This window comes from Pelophylax lessonae, assembly GCF_965119305.1.
Source record: "Pelophylax lessonae genome assembly, chromosome: 1".
NCBI lineage: Eukaryota > Metazoa > Chordata > Amphibia > Anura > Ranidae > Pelophylax > Pelophylax lessonae.
Genome location: NC_138768.1, coordinates 243,727,604 through 243,748,275, shown reverse-complemented (window position 1 = coordinate 243,748,275; position 20,672 = coordinate 243,727,604). Strand labels below are relative to the sequence as shown.

The following is a 20,672-nucleotide window of genomic DNA, read 5'->3' as shown; positions in this document are numbered from 1 at the left end:
TGATAAAAGAGTAGAAAAGACCGAAAGGTCAGAACAATTGTGGGAGGGCTGGTGGGACTTTAAGGGTACCAAGGAGACCAATCAGGTGAAGATTACATTAAAAACATGAAATATTTATTGATAATACATGTTAAAAACAAGGTGGACAGTACAGATAATAGTATTCATTTTCATCTAACATATGAACAAGCTGGATGTGTGAGGCCATATAGGACACAAGGCAAAGGAGTATACAGATATTTCGGTCCAATGAGGAACATCAAACCAATCCCGACATATTTCGCGGGCGTTGAAACACCGCTTCTTCAGGGGAATAGAAACACATTAGATATAGAGTGCCTTGATTAGCCTGTACAATATAGCAATGACAAAAAATAGTACATGTACATACATACTGTATATATAAAAGACATATAGTGCATGTAAGTGTGGAACGCCCGTATGCATCTAAAGCACCGTGGATAAGCCCACCACCGCCAGGACTCGATGAAAGTGCTCCCCAGAGAAACGTCTCCCCAGCGAATGTGGAGGTATAGTCAAGGCAGGAAGTGAAGATAATGAGAATAAAATGAAACTGATATCCACCGACACCGTAAGAAGGGAGGAGTATTCCACATATTTTGATAACAATATTATATACCTTATTGGGTGTCTCTGTAGAGAAACTCACATCACAGGTATAGAAATTGAGACCAGGAGGGCTACTGCAGTGCAGCTATAGCTGGAATTCAACGTGGAATGGAATTCTATTCAAATGAGGATGGAATACGTAAACATTCTGTAATATGTGTAGTTGAGTATCCTCAATAGCGATGTCTGACCTGCTGAATGCCGAGTCATAAAGACTAAGGCTTTTTAGATCTGTATGGAGGTAGTCAAAAAGGCAGGAACATACAGAGTTGGGGAGTCTGTAAGTATGCCGAATGCATAGAGAGGTGCCCCCACCTTTAGAAACATCTATAGGTTGTAACCGGAGAAGAGACTGTTAGGGAAGTCCATCCGGAAATACAGCAGATCATATTGAGAGGTATAGCCAGAACTCTTACCCACGTGAAGCCGCCATGCTGGTAGACGCCGTGTCCTGAGTGGAAAGTTGATACAGCCCCGCCTAATATGGCCCTCAACCCGGCGCCAGATTGCGCATGACGTCATACGCAAAGTGGGAGGGTCAGGTCCTCTGAGAAGCGGATGTGTGGTCCTCTCGCACATCACTGATTGGACACTGTGTCCGGACTGTCCTTGTTGCGGCCGTTCGGGGCTGCCTATTGTGGCCCATACCAAGAACGACACTGAGCGCGCACCTCCATATGCTCGCGCAGTTGAGGACCTGACCCGCCCACTTTGCATATGACGTCATGCGCAATCTGGTGCCGGGTTGAGGGCCATATTAGGCGGGGCTGTATCAACTTTCCACTCAGGAGACGGCGTCTACCAGCATGGCGGCTTCACGTGGGTAAGAGTTCTGGCTATACCTCTCAATATGATCTGCTGTATTTCCGGATGGACTTCCCTAACAGTCTCTTCTCCGGTTACACCCTATAGATGTTTCTAAAGGTGGGGGCACCTCTCTATGCATTCGGCATACTTACAGACTCCCCAACTCTGTATGTTCCTGCCTTTTTGACTACCTCCATACAGATCTAAAAAGCCTTAGTCTTTATGACTCGGCATTCAGCAGGTAAACTTGCCCCCTATTCAGACATCTTTATTGAGGATACTCAACTACATATATTACAGAATGTTTACGTATTCCATCCTCATTTAAATAGAATACCATTCCACGTTGAATTCCAACTATAGCTGCACTGCAGTAGACCTCCTGGTCTCAATTTCTATACCTGTGATGTGAGTTTCTCTACAGAGACACCCAATAAGGTATATAATATTGTTATCTAAATATGTGGAATACACCTCCCTTCTTACAGTGTCGGTGGATATCAGTTTCATTTTATTCTCATTATCTTCACTTCCTGCCTTGACTATCCCTCCACATTCGCTGGGGAGACGTTTCTCTGGGGAGCACTTTCATCGAGTCCTGGCGGTGGTGGGCTTATCCACGGTGGGTGCTTTAGATGCATACGGGCATTCCACACTTACATGCACTATATGTCTTTTATATATATGTATGTACATGTACTAATTTTTGTCATTGCTATATTGTACAGGCTAACCAAGGCACTCTATATCTAATGTGTTTCTATTCCCCTGAAGAAGCGGTGTTTCAACGCCCGCGAAACATGTCGGGATTGGTTTGATGTTCCTCATTGGACCGAAATATCTGTATACTCCTTTGCCTTGTGTCCTATATGGCCTCACACATCCAGCTTGTTCATATGTTAGATGAAAATGAATACTATTATCTGTACTGTCCACCTTGTTTTTAACATCTTATCAATAAATATTTCATGTTTTTAATGTAATCTTCACCTGATTGGTCTACTTGGTACCCTTAAAGTTCCACCAGCCCTCCCACAATTGTTCTGACCTTTCGGTCTTTTCTACTCTTTTATCATCCTTTTTGTTCCCCTCTCCCCGTTTCCTGTTTCTCTTCCTTTTCCTTTTCTTTCCTCCCTCCCCTCCCTTCCCATCTTCCCTTCCCCCCCCCACCCCATCCTCTCTGGCTCTCCCCCCTTTTCTTTTTCCCCCCTCCCAGCTTTCCTCTCCTATACTCCCCCTCCCTTTTCCTCCTTTTGCCATCCTTTTTCTTCCCTCTATTATTTTCTCTCTTTTGCTTTTTATCCCTTTCTCCTTTCTTTCTATCCTTCTTTCTTACCCTGGCCCGCGCCTTTGCACCTTAGGCCCTAGCTGTGGGTATACTTTGGGATATTTTCCCACTATTTATAGTATACATTCTAGGGATGTGGTACCCCTTTATCCAACTTAGTACAAACATACATTTTGCTTTCAAGAAATGCAATAAGAAATGTAAGAGCACCATCGAGGCGGCTAAGATAGAACACGAAAGGCCTGTGGATGTGGTGTAGATTTATCAAAGGCATTTGATACAGTTCCCTATAAATGTTTACTGTACAAACTAAGATACGTAGGTATGGACCATAGGGTGAGTACCAGAATTTAAAAGCTGGCTTCAAGGGTGAGTCCAAAGGGTGGTGATAAATGGGGAGTACTCTGAATGGTCTGGTGTGGAAAGTGGGGTCCCCCAAGGATCTGTCCTGGGACCAATACTGTTTAATTTATTCATAAGCGACCTAGATGATGGGATAACTAGCCAAATCTCCGTATTTGCGGATGATACTAAATTAGGCAGGGCAATAACTTCTATGCAGGATGTGGAAACCTTACAAGAAGACCTGAACAAAATAATGGGGTGGGCATCTACATGTCAAATGAGGTTTAATGTTGGAAAATGTAAGGTAATGCAATTGAGTGCCAGAAATATGAGCGCTAGTTATTCACTAGACAACAAGCTCAGCAATAGCATGCAATGCCAAGCTGCTGCAAGCAAAGTCATCAGAATACTGGCATGTATAAAAAAGGGTTTTCACTTCAGAGATAAAACAATAATTCTCCCACTCTACAGGACTCTGGTCCGGCCGCATCTTGAGTATGCTGTCCAGTTCTGGGCACCGGTCTTTAGGAAGGATGTGCTGGAACTGGACAGTGTCTAGAGAAGGGCAACAAAGCTAATAAAGGGAATGGAGGATTTCAGCTATGAGGAAAGACTACAAGCATTGAACTTATTCTCTCCGGAGTGGAGGCGGTTGAAAGGGTATATGATATTAATGCACAAATACCGTACTGGCGTCCCTAGCACAGGGAACAAACTTTTCAGCGAAAGGGAAAATAAAAGGACTCGTGGCCAGTCACTAAAAATAGAAGAGAAGTGGTTTAACCTTAAACTGCGTAAAGGGTTCTATAACATCAGAGCGGTAAGGATGTGGAATTCTCTTCCACAAGCAGTGGTATCAGCGAGGAGCATCGATAGTTTCAAAAAATTATTAGATGGGCACCTTAACAACCACAGCATACAGGAGTATACAATGTACTATTGACATAAACACTTATACACACATATACACACATCTAATAGCCAGAGTTCAACTTTTAAAATATTTTAATTATTTTTCAGACCAGCAAGGGACAGTGAAGATGAGGATGATGATGATAAAAAGGGTAAAGGTTGCACTTTACAATACCAACATGCCTTATTGAGGGTCCTCACACAGTTCATTGCCGAATCTCCTGACGTAGCTGGACAGCTAAATTACCTGCTTGGATCTGATTGGCAGGTGGACATAACTGATCTAATTAGTGAATTTATCCAGATGGATGAACCAAAAGTTCTAAGAATTCAAGGCCAGATGCTAATTGGGCAGGAAGCCGGTATGACAACTTTACAGGTAAGAAAGGCTTTAGATAGCACTGAGTTATTCAACCTTACTTTATCATGGTTCTGCTGGTTTAGAAAAAATGTCATTGCTGTAGTTTCATAACTGAACTTTCAGTTTCCCTGTAATTTTCCCTTCAAGCTGGACAAAAATTGTGACTCTCCCTTTCTTGGAGAGAAAAATTATACTCCCTCCCAACACATATATGTTTCAGTTACCTCTGCAGTGAGCTCCTGAGAGACAAGAGCATGGCTGCACATTGGGCTTAGTGCAGACTTCATCTCTCATCTTTCAGAAGCACCCTCTGGCAAGGAGCAGATTCTTGTCGGTACTCTAAGAATTAAATACAAGCCAAGATGTTGGCAAAGGTGAGTGTGTTTTGATGGTGGTGGTAAGGGGTGCACACTAATTACTTAGAGTAGAGCAATGACCTTCTATTAAAAGAACAAAAACAAAAATGTAAGATATTGCAATTTACCATTTATCAGATGCAGTGCCAGCTTTAATTTTAACCTGTTGATCCTGCCACGATCTGCCTGTTATTTATACATTTCCTTTAACAGACAAAGCTGTCCGGCAAAAGTGGCAGTTAAAGTGTTGAAACAAACCTTTTAACACTGACAGAGGCACTTACAAAGGTCAACTTTAACTAAATTATGTAAAAACCTTTATCCCAAACGGAAAAAAAAGACATTGATAGAAACTGATTAAAAAGAATTAGCTAGAGTTTGGCTTTAATTTGTCAAATCTATCTAAATTTGCTAGCTTATTTAACATTACCGTCCCCCCAGATTGGGAATGCTCCTTCATCCAGAGAGGAAACACCCTAGGACAGGTAGGGTGACAATTACCTAATCATCAAGTGAAAATAAAGGAAAGAAAGACTAAACAATGAGACACATGAAGCCACTACATTTAAGGATTGGTAAACTGCAAATATATATAATTTTTTGTTTTTTGTGTTTAATACCACTATGTTTATAAGTGCACCCACACTTAAAGTTTTATTTTACTTCCTCTGGAAAGTCACACAAATACTTATTAATCTTGCCAGTGAAGTCCACCTAATATAGTTTCTTGTGATGGCATGGCAACAATGCAGCACTGCTTCTGAATTTAGAGTATTGTTGCCACTTTCATTTAGGCTGTACCTGCCTTCAGTACAATAGGATGAAAAAAGAAAAATGTTGTAGGGAATGTGAGTATCAGCATTGTCACTGCTGTGTACAAGTCTGTAGCACGTCAATCAGCACCTGGCCACACGTAGTCCTGCCCACTGCTTTCTCAGTCGACAGCACTGGTTCTTTTGCTGAAACAACTGTGGGCTCCAGTGTCTGAAAGGGGGGGGATGTTTGAATCACAAATGAACGTGAAATTGGTTCAGTTAGAGAGAGTAAAGGAAGTTTTTGTTTACTTTATAAAGCTTATGCATCTTTTAAGCCTGGTACACACTACTAGTTTTTTTTTCGTTCAGCCCAAAAAAAAAAAACCTGACAGCTCCGGAGGAGCCGATGTACTAACAATCTGATGTTATTGCAGTGATCTCCCCTGCTGTTCTATTGCGTTCTGACAGGGGGAATGCACCATTAGCTGAGAGTGCTGATCGAGAGCAGATCAGAAGGCCTTTTTTGGGCATGCCCCTTTGACAGACGCCAGCCGGACCTCTGGCTTCTGTCAGACTGGCTGCAGTACACACAGGCTGAATGTCGGCCAGTTTCTATTGATGTTGCTTGACATTCAGCCAGTGTGTACTAGGCTTTAGTAATTGAATTTGGTACATGTTTTGACTGTCATACAGGATTCTTTAGTTGTACTTTAAAGCGTAACTTCACTTTTGTTGAGAAAAAAACATTCCCCTCTGGGTGATCTCTGTACATTGCAAGGATTTTAACAAACTTTGTTGTAGATTCCTACCTTTTGTTATTCTGAAGAAATCATTGTTTGTTCCTCTGTGCCTCTGTGCTGAGTGGGTCAAATGGGAGTGGTTTCATAATTATCTGTCAGCTGGGGCAGCTGCAGGGCTCTAATGAGGAAAGCTGCTGGGCCCGCATCCCTTTAGACATGTTCCTATTGGGAGTATCTCACCAAAAATGACATTTTAGTTGCAGGGGATGCCAGAAATCTGACTTGTATCTTAGGCAGACTTCTGGGAAAATTGATGAGCCAATCACACAAGGTAGGGAATTATGTTTCTGGGGTGTGGTCAGTACACATTCTGTGTACAGAACACCTCCAGGTAGCCATATTGCACTGCATTTTCAGAAAATCACAATAGCTGCAGAATGCAAAGGAAAGGGAATTTTTGATAACATGCAATTACAATATGATTTGTGTGGCAATTGTATACGCTATATTGTTTTTTATTTATTTGCTGATTTTTTTCCCCCCACGAAAGTGGAGTTACCCTTGTAAAATGCAAAGTTTCATTGAGCTTTTGTTCAGCCTGCAGGACAATGACAGCTAAACGATCCACACTGCAAGTGCAGTTATCATTTAATTGCTTTGCTTCTTTTTTCTAAAACTTAACAAGCAGGGTGCTGATTGATTTATGACATTTAAAATTAGCAGATCCCTTTGGGCTTCTAAATTATTTAAATGACTAAGTCTTCTTTCTCAGATATATCAAGGTTTATTTATGAGAACTTGTATCTGTCCGGGCACATATAATTTTATTATCTGGTATTCTACAACCTCAAAAATATCTTGCTTCAGTATGATACTTTAAAACAGTGAATTTACTTGTTATACATGCCTGCTTTAAAAAGAAATGTATTTAAACTGTGCTTTTCCTTAGATACTGTCCCCTCTTTCGGATGCCATCCTAGCCGAGAAGACGGTGATCGTCGTAGATGAGAAAGTGACAGTCACAGATTTAGGAATTCAGGTAGTGACAGGATTGTCACTATCTCTTCAGCTCAGCCCTGGGAGCAACAGAGCAATCTATGCAACTACTACAGCACACGAGCACTTTAATTCTCCAAAACAGGTATTCAGTTTTAGGATTTACCTTTCCGGATTAATGACGGAAATGTATGTGTTATTGTTGGCTTTCTACAATATATGTAAGTGTCAAGCAAGAGCAACAAATAATGTGAAGTGTGGTTAAAGCCCAGCTATATGAATGAAGAATTTTGTTAAAATGAACTTTGCCCCTCTGACACTTAAAGGGTTAAATGTTAATTTAGACTAGGGGGATGGGAATAGGTGGTAATACATATCTTACCCCTCATTTCTGCAGTTCTCCACCCGGCTTTGCGAGCAATCCAATAGGGTTCCTCCTCTTCTCTGGTCACTGGCTTTCTGACATCTTGACACAGTGGCGTCCCTAGGGTTGTTGTCACCTGATGTGGTAAAACATGGTGTCACCCCCCCCCCCCCCCAATTTTTTTTTTTAAATATAACACTGCATATAATGGCCATAGTAGCACAGTTAACAACTAAAAAGCAGCTAGCAAATTTGAATAACAATATCATATAAAAATAATAGAACCTGAAAGTTTAAACTTTTGAAGAACTATGTGCGGAGTGAAAGCAGGAGCAGGACAGAGCAGTAGACACTGAGCAGGCTAGCGCATTGGGCCCTCTCCTGTTTAGCCTGCAGGGTGATGGGCAGGCTAGTTTTGGGCCGGTGGTCACAGTGCGCACCCCAAACCAGCCTTGTAAATGATGTGGTTGGTGCTGTCGCACCAATCTGTGCACCGATCTGGGTGACACCATCATGGTCGGATATCACTTTCTACTTGGTGGTGTCACCCCTCTAGTGGATGTCACCCGAGTCCAGTCCACACACCCCGCACCTCATAGCGACGCTATTTTCATGACATACAATGCAGGACCAGGGAAGAGTGCCAGCTACCAGGGGAACAATGAATACGGTAAGTAATTGTGTTTATTCCAGTCCCCCTAGAGTAAATGATAATTTAACCTGTAAAGTGCTAGGGGGACTGCATGTTTAATACTTAAAGCTGACAGAAGTTCAGCTTTAAAGGTAAAAGATGAGGCTAATTCATCAAAAAAAAAAAAAACTAGCAAACAATTGTATTTATATATAAATAAAGAGTGCTGCGCTGCTGTGATGTACCATTGTGTACAAAGAAAAATACTATCTATACATCAAATAAGTGAATAGATAAACTACTAACACTCATAAAGTACTCCAATAATATCCAGTGATCCTTAATAAACACAATAAATGGCCAGTGCTAAAAAGTCCAAACAACACTATTTGGTAATAGTGTATTAAAAATGTTCAGTGAAATATTCTACTCTCTGTGTCTCCTTTATAGATTTGAATGATGAATCCCACCATTAGTTAAAGCCTTCACTTGTGATATTCTACATACAATATTCTACTGGTGTTTAAAACCCAAATCCCAGTGCTGTAAGTGCTTGCTGTATCTTCTCCCGTGTTCCACCAGATAGTAAGAGTGGCCCCATACCTGTTACCTAGACCTGTGTTATAGGTCTATAAATGTCTGTTCCCCAATGTCAGGGGTAATTAGATGTGTAGACTCCTTTAAGGATGTTTGCCGCTCAGTCACTGTTAGGTATCTCATCTCTCCTTATGCAGTTAATCTAATGGATATCCCCATGGTAATCTCTAGACAGAGCTCATAATCACAGAGAAAACTCCCATAGTGTAGTATGTAAAACCTCCAAAAGATTTTAATAACACTATGTATTACACTCTCATTAACCACTTGCCGACCACCCGACGCAGATATACCGTGGCAGGCTGCCTCGACTGCACGAACCGACGTATAGGTACATCGGTTCGTGGGAGCGCTACTGGGGACCCCCATTAGGCAGCAGGGAAGCCGATCCATGGGGCCGGAGGGCACCCGCGATCGCTCCCTGTGGAGAGAGAACGACGGTCTGCTGTTCTAAACACAGCAGACCGTTGTTCTCTCTAGAATAACCACAGAGAGCCTGTGATCCCCTATTTAGGATCATAGGTCTCTGTATTGATTCCACAAGTCCCTACCCCATACAGTACGAACACACCCCCTAGACTCACACCTAACCTTTTGAGCACCCCTGGTGTTAACCTCTTCCCTGCCAGTGTCATTATTACAGTAACAGTGCATACTTTTAGCACTGATTACTGTAGTAATGTCACTGGTCCCCCCAAAAGTGTCAAAAATGTCAGTTAGGGGTCCGATCTGTGCGCTGCAATGACGCAGTTCCGCTAAAACCAAAAATATGTAGCAGAATACAAATTAGCCTAAAATGATGAAAAAATTCGATTTTTAAAAATTTTTATTGGGAATGTTATATAGCAGAATTTGAAAAATATTGTTATTTTTCCAGAATTGTTGCTCTTTTTTTGTTTATAGTGCAAAAAATAAAAATCGCACAGATGACCAAATACCACCAAAAGAAAGCTCTATTTGTGGGAAAAAAAGGACATCAATTTTATTTAGGTACAGCGTCACAGCGCAATTGTCCGTTAAAATAATGCAGTGCCGAATCGCAAAAACTGGCCTGGTCATTAAGGGGGCAAAACCTTCTGGGGCTGAAGTGGTTAAAAACACTTGTAAAATAACATTCCAAAAAAAGGATCCGGCGAGTAAAGACTTCCTGTTACTCCTCGTAGCTCACTCAATAACCATGTGACTTCATCAGGGCACTCCTGATGAAGTCACCCACATCACCCCTGATGAAGTCACGCGGTTAGAGACGAAACTTTTGGGAAGGAGTGAGATGACGTCACGGATGAGCTACGAGGAGTAACAGCAAGTCTTTATTCAGTTTGTGTCGGATACTATATTGATGTTGTTTGGACTTTTTAGCACTGGACATTTACTGTGTTTATTAAGGATCACTGGATAATATTGGAGTATTTTATGAGTATTAGTACTTTATCTAGAAAGTTCATTTTTATTCAGTTCTTTGATGTATAGTATTATATTGCATTTTTCATTGTACACATTGGTACAACACAGCAGCACAGCACTCTTTATTTTTATATGTGTTACTATATGTGAGGAACACACATTCAGTGATTGCAGCAGCTGTCAGGATAACACAGATTAACACTTTAGTTTCATCACATTTTTTTGGCAGCGCATGGGTTTTTTCTTTATATATTTAAACAATTGGATTTGCTACTATAACATTTAGAAGTCTTGTTTATCATTAACATAAAATCTGAAACGTATTTGGTTGCATTGGGAAACAGCACTTTCTCCAGTTTTAGCAAATCTGCCCTACAGTGTTTCAAGCATACTTTCAATGTAATTTGTTCACTTAGATGGGTGATATAAAAATTACAGAGTTAAATGTCTCATTAACTTGGCAGTACTGCTGATGGAAACTATTTACAGGTTACTGCACATTAATGTTCTTTTTACCATGTTATTGATGAGTCTACTAGTACATAAGGGCAGGATAGCATTCAGGTTTATAACATAATTGGACCTAATGTGCAAAGCTCTTATAACACTCTGAACAACTAGTCAGAAATCAGATTTCACTGAATTAGTTACAGTAAACTGAATTCTGATTGGTTGCCTAACCCTTAAAGCCCAACTCCTGGATATCTAAACATTTTCCCTTACAGTAGGGCTGTACCTGTACTGCAAAAATTACCTTTGCATTTATTCTAGGGTAGAGTAATTGCATTTTGCTTCTCAAACCTCCAATACCCCTGCAAATGGCACTCACCATTCTCTGGTGGTGACTGTCCCTCGACATCTTCGTGTCCAGTGCAGGGTTATGGACCCTACTTCAGTCTTGATAACATCAGGACTTTAGACTGCTGAAACACAGGAAGAAAACACTGTGGGACGGGTTTAGCAGTGTGGAGTAGTGGAGAATCTACTTTTCCATGTCTCCTAGACTGAAATGAGCAGTTAATAGTTTTTACTATATAAAAATGCACATAAATCAGACAATGTAAAAACACACAGTGGCCTTAACCATCTAATAATGTAATAATATGAAAACTCCAAAGTCACTGCTTCATCCTATATAGGACAGGGTACCTCCACAACTGGGACAAACACTGTGGGAAAAAGAAAGACCCCCAAGAGTAGCCCAGAAAGGGGTACTCAGGGGAAGTAGTTGTAAAGGAGGACCAACAATGATGTAAATTGCAAAACACTATTCTATATTGAAAAATTAAAATACACATTAAAACAAGATAGACTCCCAGACACCTATTAAAAACCACTCAGACAACATTGATACAGGCAAGGCATTCATATAGGCACCATTCACTCCAAATTGCATGTCACCGGTGCACTGTCTCCAGTCCTGTAATATAGGTGAATTAAATGTGATAAATCTGACCATCACAGGGTGGGGAGGGTCCACATAATTGTGGGATCAATTCCTCAGGTATTACAGTCCAGGGATAGACACAGATGGTCAAGTTCAGGTTAAATAGAAGCGATAAAATGACTCCAAACCAGTTCCGGTAACAGGAGACTGTAGCTGCAAATCCGCATTGGATCATGTGTGACCACTGGGTGCTTATCAATGAATGTATTTAAGCTGTGGCTGCTGATGATGCAAAGTTCTAATCACCTCACACAGGTGACTAGTCAACTAACTCAGACCCACAGAACGAGATGTACAGTGCCTTGCGAAAGTATTCGGCCCCCTTGAACTTTGCAACCTTTTGCCACATTTCAGGCTTCAAACATAAAGATATAAAATTGTAATTTTTTGTGAAGAATCAACAACAAGTGGGACACAATCATGAAGTGGAACGAAATTTATTGGCTATTTCAAACTTTTTTAACAAATAAAAAACTGAAAAATTGGGCATGCAAAATTATTCAGCCCCCCTAAGTTAATACTTTGTAGCGCCACCTTTTGCTGCGATTACAGCTGTAAGTCGCTTGGGGTATGTCTCTATCAGTTTTGCACATCGAGAGACTGAAATTTTTGCCCATTCCTCCTTGCAAAACAGCTCGAGCTCAGTGAGGTTGGATGGAAAGCGTTTGTGAACAGCAATTTTCAGTTCTTTCCACAGATTCTCGATTGGATTCAGGTCTGGACTTTGACTTGGCCATTCTAACACCTGGATATGTTTATTTGTGAACCATTCTATTGTAGATTTTGCTTTATGTTTTGGATCATTGTCTTGTTGGAAGACAAATCTCCTTCCAGTCTCAGGTCTTTTGCAGACTCCATCAGGTTTTCTTCCAGAATGGTCCTGTATTTGGCTCCATCCATCTTCCCATCAATTTTAACTATCTTCCCTGTCCCTGCTGAAGAAAAGCAGGCCCAAACCATGATGCTGCCACCACCATGTTTGACAATGGGGATGGTGTGTTCAGGGTGATGAGCTGTGTTGCTTTTACGCCAAACATAACGTTTTGCATTGTTGCCAAAAAGTTTGATTTTGGTTTCATCTGACCAGAGCACCTTCTTCCACATGTTTGGTGTGTCTCCCAGGTGGCTTGTGGCAAACTTTAAACGACACTTTTTATGGATCTCTTTAAGAAATGGCTTTCTTCTTGCCACTCTTCCATAAAGGCCAGATTTGTGCAGTATATGACTGATTGTTGTCCTATGGACAGAGTCTCCCACCTCAGCTGTAGATCTCAGCTGCAGTTCATCCAGAATGATCATGGGCCTCTTGGCTGCATCTCTGATCAGTCTTCTCCTTGTATGAGCTGAAAGTTTAGAGGGACTCCCAGGTCTTTGTAGATTTGCAGTGGTCTGATACTCCTTCCATTTCAATATTACCGCTTGCACAGTGCTCCTTGGGATGTTTAAAGCTTGGGAAATCTTTCTGTATCCAAATCCAGCTTTAAACTTCTCCACAACAGTATCTCGGAGCTGCCTAGTGTGTTCCTTGTTCTTTATGATGCTCTCTGCGCTTTAAACAGACCTCTGAGACTATCACAGTGCAGGTGCATTTATACTGAGACTTGATTACACACAGGTGGATTCTATTTATCATCATTAGTCATTTAGGTCAACATTGGACCATTCAGAGATCCTCACTGAACTTCTGGAGAGAGTTTGCTGCACTGAAAGTAAAGGGGCTTGAATAATTTTGCACGCCCAATTTTTCAGTTTTTTATTTGTTAACAAAGTTTGAAATATCCAATAAATTTTATTCCACTTCATGATTGTGTCCCACTTGTTGTTGATTCTTCACAAAAAATTACAGTTTTATATCTTTATGTTTGAAAACCAGATTGTATTAAATGTATGCATACATGCTTATAAATAAGTCACTCTCTCTCCAGCACAGCATTTACCCCTGTGCACCAATGAACACAAGTTGACAGGTTAGAAGATACCCAATGTTGAGAAATCAACTTATGGGCAAGAAATAAGAAACGGGTAAATACATTTGTTTGAGAGAATAATGGCCAATCCTCCGGAAATATACCCAACAGGGCACGTTGAGGATCAGGAGTCAATTGGATTGAACAAAGTTTGGAGAAAATTTAAAATATATCTTTCCAATACCAAATCAGTTTAGGACAGTGCCATAACATATGAATTACCGTGCCCGTATTATTACAACAAGGGCAATTAAGCGAAGGTCGACAACCCCAAGATAACAATTTTTGTAAGGTATAATAGACTCTATGAAGTATATAAATTTGTGTCAGCTTTTGTGAGGAGGAAAGTGAAACTTCTGGAAAGAGCTTTAACAACCTTATCAACTGATCCTCCTTTAAATTGCCTATATCTTGACTCTATGTCTAACAGTGGGATTTAGTTCCAAAAAGAGGGAAGTCCCTCTAAATAAGGGGCATTTGGGAGTTATGGATATTAAGCAAATGCTTTAAATTCAGATATATTAGTATACCAGAATTATTTGCTTGTGTTATCCGTTGAAGTAAATCTGTCACTTGTGAAGAAAGATCACAATGGTTTTGGTATTTTTGTTTTAATCACTGACTCACTGCCTGGAAACTGCTATTTATTTTTTAAAATTGCTAAAACATAGAGAATGTAATTTTACAATAGAAAATTAATCCAGACACTAACAGGTTAATTGGAAACATGCTGCATTATTTACTTTGTGGACTGCTTCTTGTGCATTCACACTTTTTATGGGACAGATACCCTTAAAGGTGCATTCTCTGTATATTCCAATACCATGTAATTTTAAAAAAAGATGTAAATGAAGAATGCACTATAAAGAGAAGCAGGCACCCAAAGTCACAAGAATGTCTTGAGTGTACACAGGCCAGGATATGAGGGGAAAATATCTCCAATTGATTAATTAGGCAAAAAAAAAAAAAAAAACAACAAAAGTTTTCACTCTTTCCTCTTTTATCCAGAACTAAAAGTGTTCCAGTTAAAATTTAGACGTAGAGTTAAAGTGGGAGCAGAGATAGCAGAATTCATCATTATATGAGGCTTACTTAAAGAATGTCATAATTTCTTTAGAGTAATCAGAAAAAAAAACTTTAAATTAATACACTCTAGGAATATGCAATTCTTTTCAATTTAAATATACAACTGTCATAATTTAAGTTATCTTTTAATAACGTATTCTGACAGTCACTTTATTATTCCACTGTTAAATTTAAATCCATTTTGCCCTGGGGACCCATTGTCTTTACAGAACCACAGAGAAAGAAAACACATTTTATTGCCAGGAATCTTAAACTAGTGTTTTTATGTCTTAGAAATGAATGTGTGCCCTTCACTTTCTAGTTTACACTTTATTATAGTATAAAATGTCTTTATATGCTGTTTGCTGAGCTTACTTTTTCTTTGATTTTGCATACAGGAAGTAGAGATCAGTTGCTGGATCCAGTTTAGTGATGGTACAGTGACTCCTTTAGAATTTTATGATCCTAAAGACTTTTCGATAAGTGTGACATCATTGGATGAAAAGGTTTTCACTGTTTCTCAAGACGCCAAATCAAAATGGCCAATTTTCTCAGCCATTGCAGAAGGTCAGGGAGCACTAGTCAAGGTAGAACTCATGATAAGTGAGATTTGTCAAAAGTCAAAACGAAAGAGCATCCTCACTATTGGTTTTGGACACATAAAAGTCAAATTTGGGCAGGACACTAAAAATGACAGCAGAAATGTACATTATAGGGATCGCTTTGAAACCCACTACATTGGCAGAAGACAGAAGATTTCACTAGAAGGTTTGAGACCTGATGGTGCTTATTTTGGCACTCCATCCATGGAAAGAGATGTTATGATCATGAACAGGGCTACGACTGACAGAACTCAACTCAACAAAAAAAGAGAACGAGATAGCCTTTTGGATGATGACAGCCAACTCCCCAACATCCCCATGGATTTTACCAGTTTTCCTGTACAGGTCGATGTACCTAGTAGTAATGGAGATACGGAAGAAAATGATCTTGTGCAAAATACACGAGGGTTAAGTGACCTGGAAATTGGAATGTATGCATTGTTGGGTGTCTTTTGCCTGGCCATACTTGTCTTCCTTATAAATTGTGTAACATTTGCATTGAAGTATAGGCACAAACAGGTCCCAGTAGATGAGCAAGAAACAATGACCCATGCACACGACTGGGTTGGTCTTACAAATCGAACAGAAATTTTGGAAAACAATATTAACTTCCCTCTGCAGCCAGAAGAATGCATAACAGCAGTAGACAGAGGAGTTAATATTACAGAAAGCAAATACCTTCTTAATTCAAACCCACCCAAAACTGTTAATGGACAGACTTATAGATCTGCAGAGACTTCATTCAATGAAGTGAAGGAACAGAGGGGGGAGTCTGCTGCCTCACCTACCTCCAAAAGGAAACGTGTAAAATTTACCACATTTAGTAATATTCCTTCTGAAGATGGATGCCCTAACATCAACCCCATGTTAGTGAACAATGAGGATGATATAAAATGGGTGTGCCAAGACTTAGACATGGGAGATTGCAAAGAGCTTAGAAACTATATGGAAAGATTACATGAAAATGTATGAACACAAACAAGACTATTAATGTGTTAAACCTTACTTGGAGTCCCTAAAAGACTGTTTTTTCAACCACCATCTTGCTCCACAGTTACTATATAAGATGGAATGATGGATTCATGCACAAACTTTTTTATATAGACTTGTACAGGGTAGAAAACATCTAATGTAATGCAAAATCTGGTTAAAATAAACAGTTATGTATTGTATGTTATGTGTCACACATATAGTGGATATAGCAATGATTACAAATAATGGGGAGCATACTATTTAATACTTACACAAAGAGAGAATGCAAAAGAATGCAGAGACAACCAGATTCCCTTTATTGTACATTTAGGCTTGTTAGATACATGAAAATAAAGTGCATTGATTATGTGCAAAACGCGATAACCAAAGTTAGCCAATCAGAATTCATCCTCATTGATCTGGCTACAGTAAATGGAAAACTTAATGAATACTATGATTTACTGTATGTTGCCCATAGCCATTTGCACTTTTCACTGCCTAAAACATATTTCTAAGTGTATATTCATTAGTTCACGGACAGAAGGCATGATGAAAACACAGTATTATCTATCAGGAAGACAAATTGGCATTTTATCTGTGACTGTATAATAGGGATTGCATACAAGAAGGTTCTCATCCATTCTCCTAGTCTAGTATTGCTACCTGTTCCTATATGCAGAAGAGAGAATGCATTGATTCATCAGGACCAGCATGGTTGCATTCTCTGATACACTCGAAGATAATGCATTGCCCTAGACCTGCATGTCTGCCTTACTTTCTCTAGTATATACAGGAGTGGTGCAGAGAAGTGAAGATTACCACCAAAAAAAAGGAAGAGGCAGCACCAGAAGTTTTCTTTCAATAAAAAGGGATGTGTTTGTGAACCTAGGGCAGAAACTTTTAGAGAAAGTAACTTATCTTCATAAAAATGCAAGTTTCACTAAACGTAGTATCTGCAAACAGAATATAATTTGTATACATGTACATGACTTGTTATTTATGTTTTCAGTTAACATGATGAAGTTCATGAAATGTTCTATACCCAAATGTTGTGTTTTTTTTTCTGAATTTTTAGCACTAATATCAACAGGATATACAAGTGAAGAAGGGAATGGCAGTGCTTTCTTAGAAAGGACAGGAAACTTTTCTTTAAAATTATTCTTGTTTGTCAGAACAGAAACATGGGAGTGGGAGTTCCAGTACTGTACAGAACACCTGCTTCTCCTATAATTACCTGCTCTATTGTGATGGCCTACATGGTAGCCGTCAAAAGCATTTTTAGTTTTTTTTTTGTTGCAATAAGCAAATGGGAAAAATATAAAATTATTAATATGTATGCCTGAACAGTTCTTAGAATGAAAGAATATGCATTCAGAAGCCTGCATAGACCAAATTAGGACTGATTCACATTAAAATACATTTGAATGCACTGTAGTCATGAGAGATGGGGAGGGGTGTGGGGCTTGGGGTTGAAAGCTGGTAAAAAACACCAAATTACTACTATAAATATAAATTATTACTTTTGTGTTACAGACTAAAGCATTAGCAAAGACTCATTAGTTGCTAGGGACAACAACAGAAATAACCCAACTTTCCATGGACTTCTGATATAAGCTAAGCCTCACAGAGTTCTGAATTACAAAAAGGTTCCCATCATTTAATAGAATAGATTCATGATTACAGCTTATTTTACATTCAAGATGCATGCACAGGTGTCAGGCATCCTGGCACACAGGGACCGTATGCACAGTCCAGTTTATACTCCGCAGAAAACCGCAAACAGACAGGTGGGTGTATTTTATTTTATTTTTTGTTACAATAGTGTTTTATTAGCATTTTCTCAAAAAAAAGAAACACAAAAGAAATACAAACAGATAGGATGATGAGAAAACATTGGTATTTTCTGTGTTACATTCGCAACATGTAACGTAAGGTTGCATATATAAGAATGTTGGCAAAGAAGAAACACAATCGAACTTGAACAGTAAATTTTAATCTTACTGTAAGTGCATTGACCGCCCCTACCAGACACCCCTATTGGGAATAAACTGTCTCATGTGTCAGAGGACAATACAACCAATTTCTGCTTAATATTTATTTTGTTTTATTAAAATTTTCCCCTCATCATGTTACTTAATGAAGCAAAGTAAGTAAATAAAGGGAGGGGAAAGAGGGAGAGCCCAGAGGGTCATAACATGCAATAAAAGAAGAAAACGTGACTTATATATGGGAAGCTATCCCATTGATATTTTTAGTATAGTTTGTCATTAATAGAATTTTGTGTGAAGAAAATTTGCATTCAGAAAAAACCTTGTGACTAGCATGCAAGAGGAGAAAGGGGTTGAGCCAACCCCCCCCTGGGGGGGTTGACAAGAGGAGTAGCACCATACAGTGAGCCGAAGTCCCGAAGCAGTGGGGGGGGGGAGTGTTCAAAGGGTGTATTGTATTTTTATTATTATTATTATTATTATTATTATTATTATTATTATTATAAATGTGCAGCACTTAATCACTTAGTGATATGTGATCGATTTAAAAAAAATACAGCAATAAATCAAATATCAATGTATCAAATAGTGAATAAAATTTGATTTGTCCTATTTCCTTTTTTGAAAAACAACATCATGTTTGCACCACCCTGTGATGAAAAATATTTTTTAGTTCACTCAATCCAGCAAATCTTCCAAAATATGTGAAGAACTGTGCTCCCATTGCAGAAAGCCTCCACTACCCCCAAAAAAGGTGCCACCTTCAATATAGTATTATATATTCAGGTAAGTATCAGAAATCTTCCAAACCATACAGAGCTTCACCCAAATGATCTATTTCTCAAAGGTCAGCCTCATGGATCAAACAGGATCAAAACAGAAACATCCATGGTGTTCTCCACAATGTTGCATTGTTAATGCAATGAATGATACAGATTCAAAGTGCAGGTCACTCCACACAGTCACAGCAATACCTTTCCCTTAGAATACCAGTATTGCTGTGACTGTGTGGAGTGACCCACACTTTGAATGCATATCATTTATTTCATTAGCATGTGCTGTACATGAACAATTGTACAAACAAGTGATTGTTCTGTTTTTTTAACGTGCGTTTTATTTCATTTATTTTATTAAATAAAGTTTGTGCGGAAAACACTATTGATGTTTCTGTTTTCCCTTTTTGCTGATATGTGGGAATAATTCCCTTGAGTTTGATGGGTTGTTTGATCCATGAGGCTGAACTTTGAGAAATTTGGATTTTTGAATACAGACTTACCTGTAAAATCCATGTCTTAAAGTACATGAAGGGACACAGAGCCATAAATCATATCATATAGGTTATATAGCCACCTACAGGTGAAGGACACTAGCAAGCAACCAGAAAGGATGCCCCCCTATATAACTACTCCTACAGAGGAACCTCAGTTTTGTAGCAAGCAATAGGGGCCCCATAGAAGTGGGGAGGGGCCTCTGTGTCCCGTGATGTACTTCAAGAAATTGATTTTACAGGTAAGTCTGTATTAAAAAATCAATTTTTCTTTTCGTACATCAGGGGACGCAGAGCCATAAATCATAACATATGGGATGTCCCAAAGCAATGCATCTGAGGGGAGGGGGATACCAACAAAAATACCGCCATCCAACCACGAAAAGGATTACACCCCTGCCTGCAGAACACTGAGGCCAAATGCAGATTCCTTCTGGTTCCCAACATCCACTCGATAGAAACGGGTGAACGTATGCACCGACTACCAGGTCGCGGCCTTGCAAATGTGAGCCATAGAGACTTGATAACAAAGTGCTCAAGAGGCACCTACTCCTCTGGTAGAATGTGCCCTTGCAGGAAAAGGTGGAACCTTCCCTTCTAAATCATAAACCTGGGTAATAACCTGGCGAATCAAATGAGAAATCGTAGACTTAGATGTGGCCAAACCCTTCCTGGGCCCTTCTGGCAGCACAAACAAGCTCGAAGTCTTAAGAATCCAAGCTGATCTCTCCAAGTAAATCTTAAGTGCACGCATTACATCAAGAGAATCTAATAACTTTTCCTCCTCTGAGTGAGGATCTGTAAAAAAGGAAGGTAGCATAATGTTCTGATTCAAAGGAAAGGCGGACACCACCTTTGGCAAAAAACTTTTGTGTGGATGTAGAATCACCCTATCTTGATGAAAAATCAATAATGGCTCTATACAAGAAAGAGTTGCTAGTTCCGATACCCTTCTAGCCGAAGTTATCACATTCAAAAAGACCAGTTTCTTGGTCAGAAGAACCAGGGGAGCCTGCCCCATGGGCTCCAAAGGCTGTTTTTGTAAAACTTCCAGCACCAAATTTAAATCCCAAGGACATAATGGTGGCTTCATAGGTAGAAGCAAACGTAACATTCCCCGGACGAAGAACTGAACCAACGAATGGGAAGCGATCGGTTCTTAGAAGAGAACAAATAAG

The 20,672-nt window shown here is 39.6% G+C and overlaps 1 protein-coding gene across 1 annotated transcript in view; it reads left to right on the top strand.

Moving 5' to 3' along the window:
• The window catches only part of LOC309558707 (transmembrane protein 132D-like), a 1,473,975-nt gene extending 1,456,921 nt beyond the window's left edge, over positions 1 to 17,054 (top strand). The window contains exons 7-9 of the mRNA XM_082261763.1: positions 4,091 to 4,361; positions 7,144 to 7,335; positions 15,064 to 17,054. Of these exons, the coding sequence (XP_082117889.1) occupies positions 4,091 to 4,361; positions 7,144 to 7,335; positions 15,064 to 16,239 (1,639 nt within the window). The 3' untranslated portion in view covers positions 16,240 to 17,054. The remainder of the gene's footprint in view (positions 1 to 4,090; positions 4,362 to 7,143; positions 7,336 to 15,063) is intronic.
• Positions 17,055 to 20,672: the final 3,618 nt, after the last annotated feature.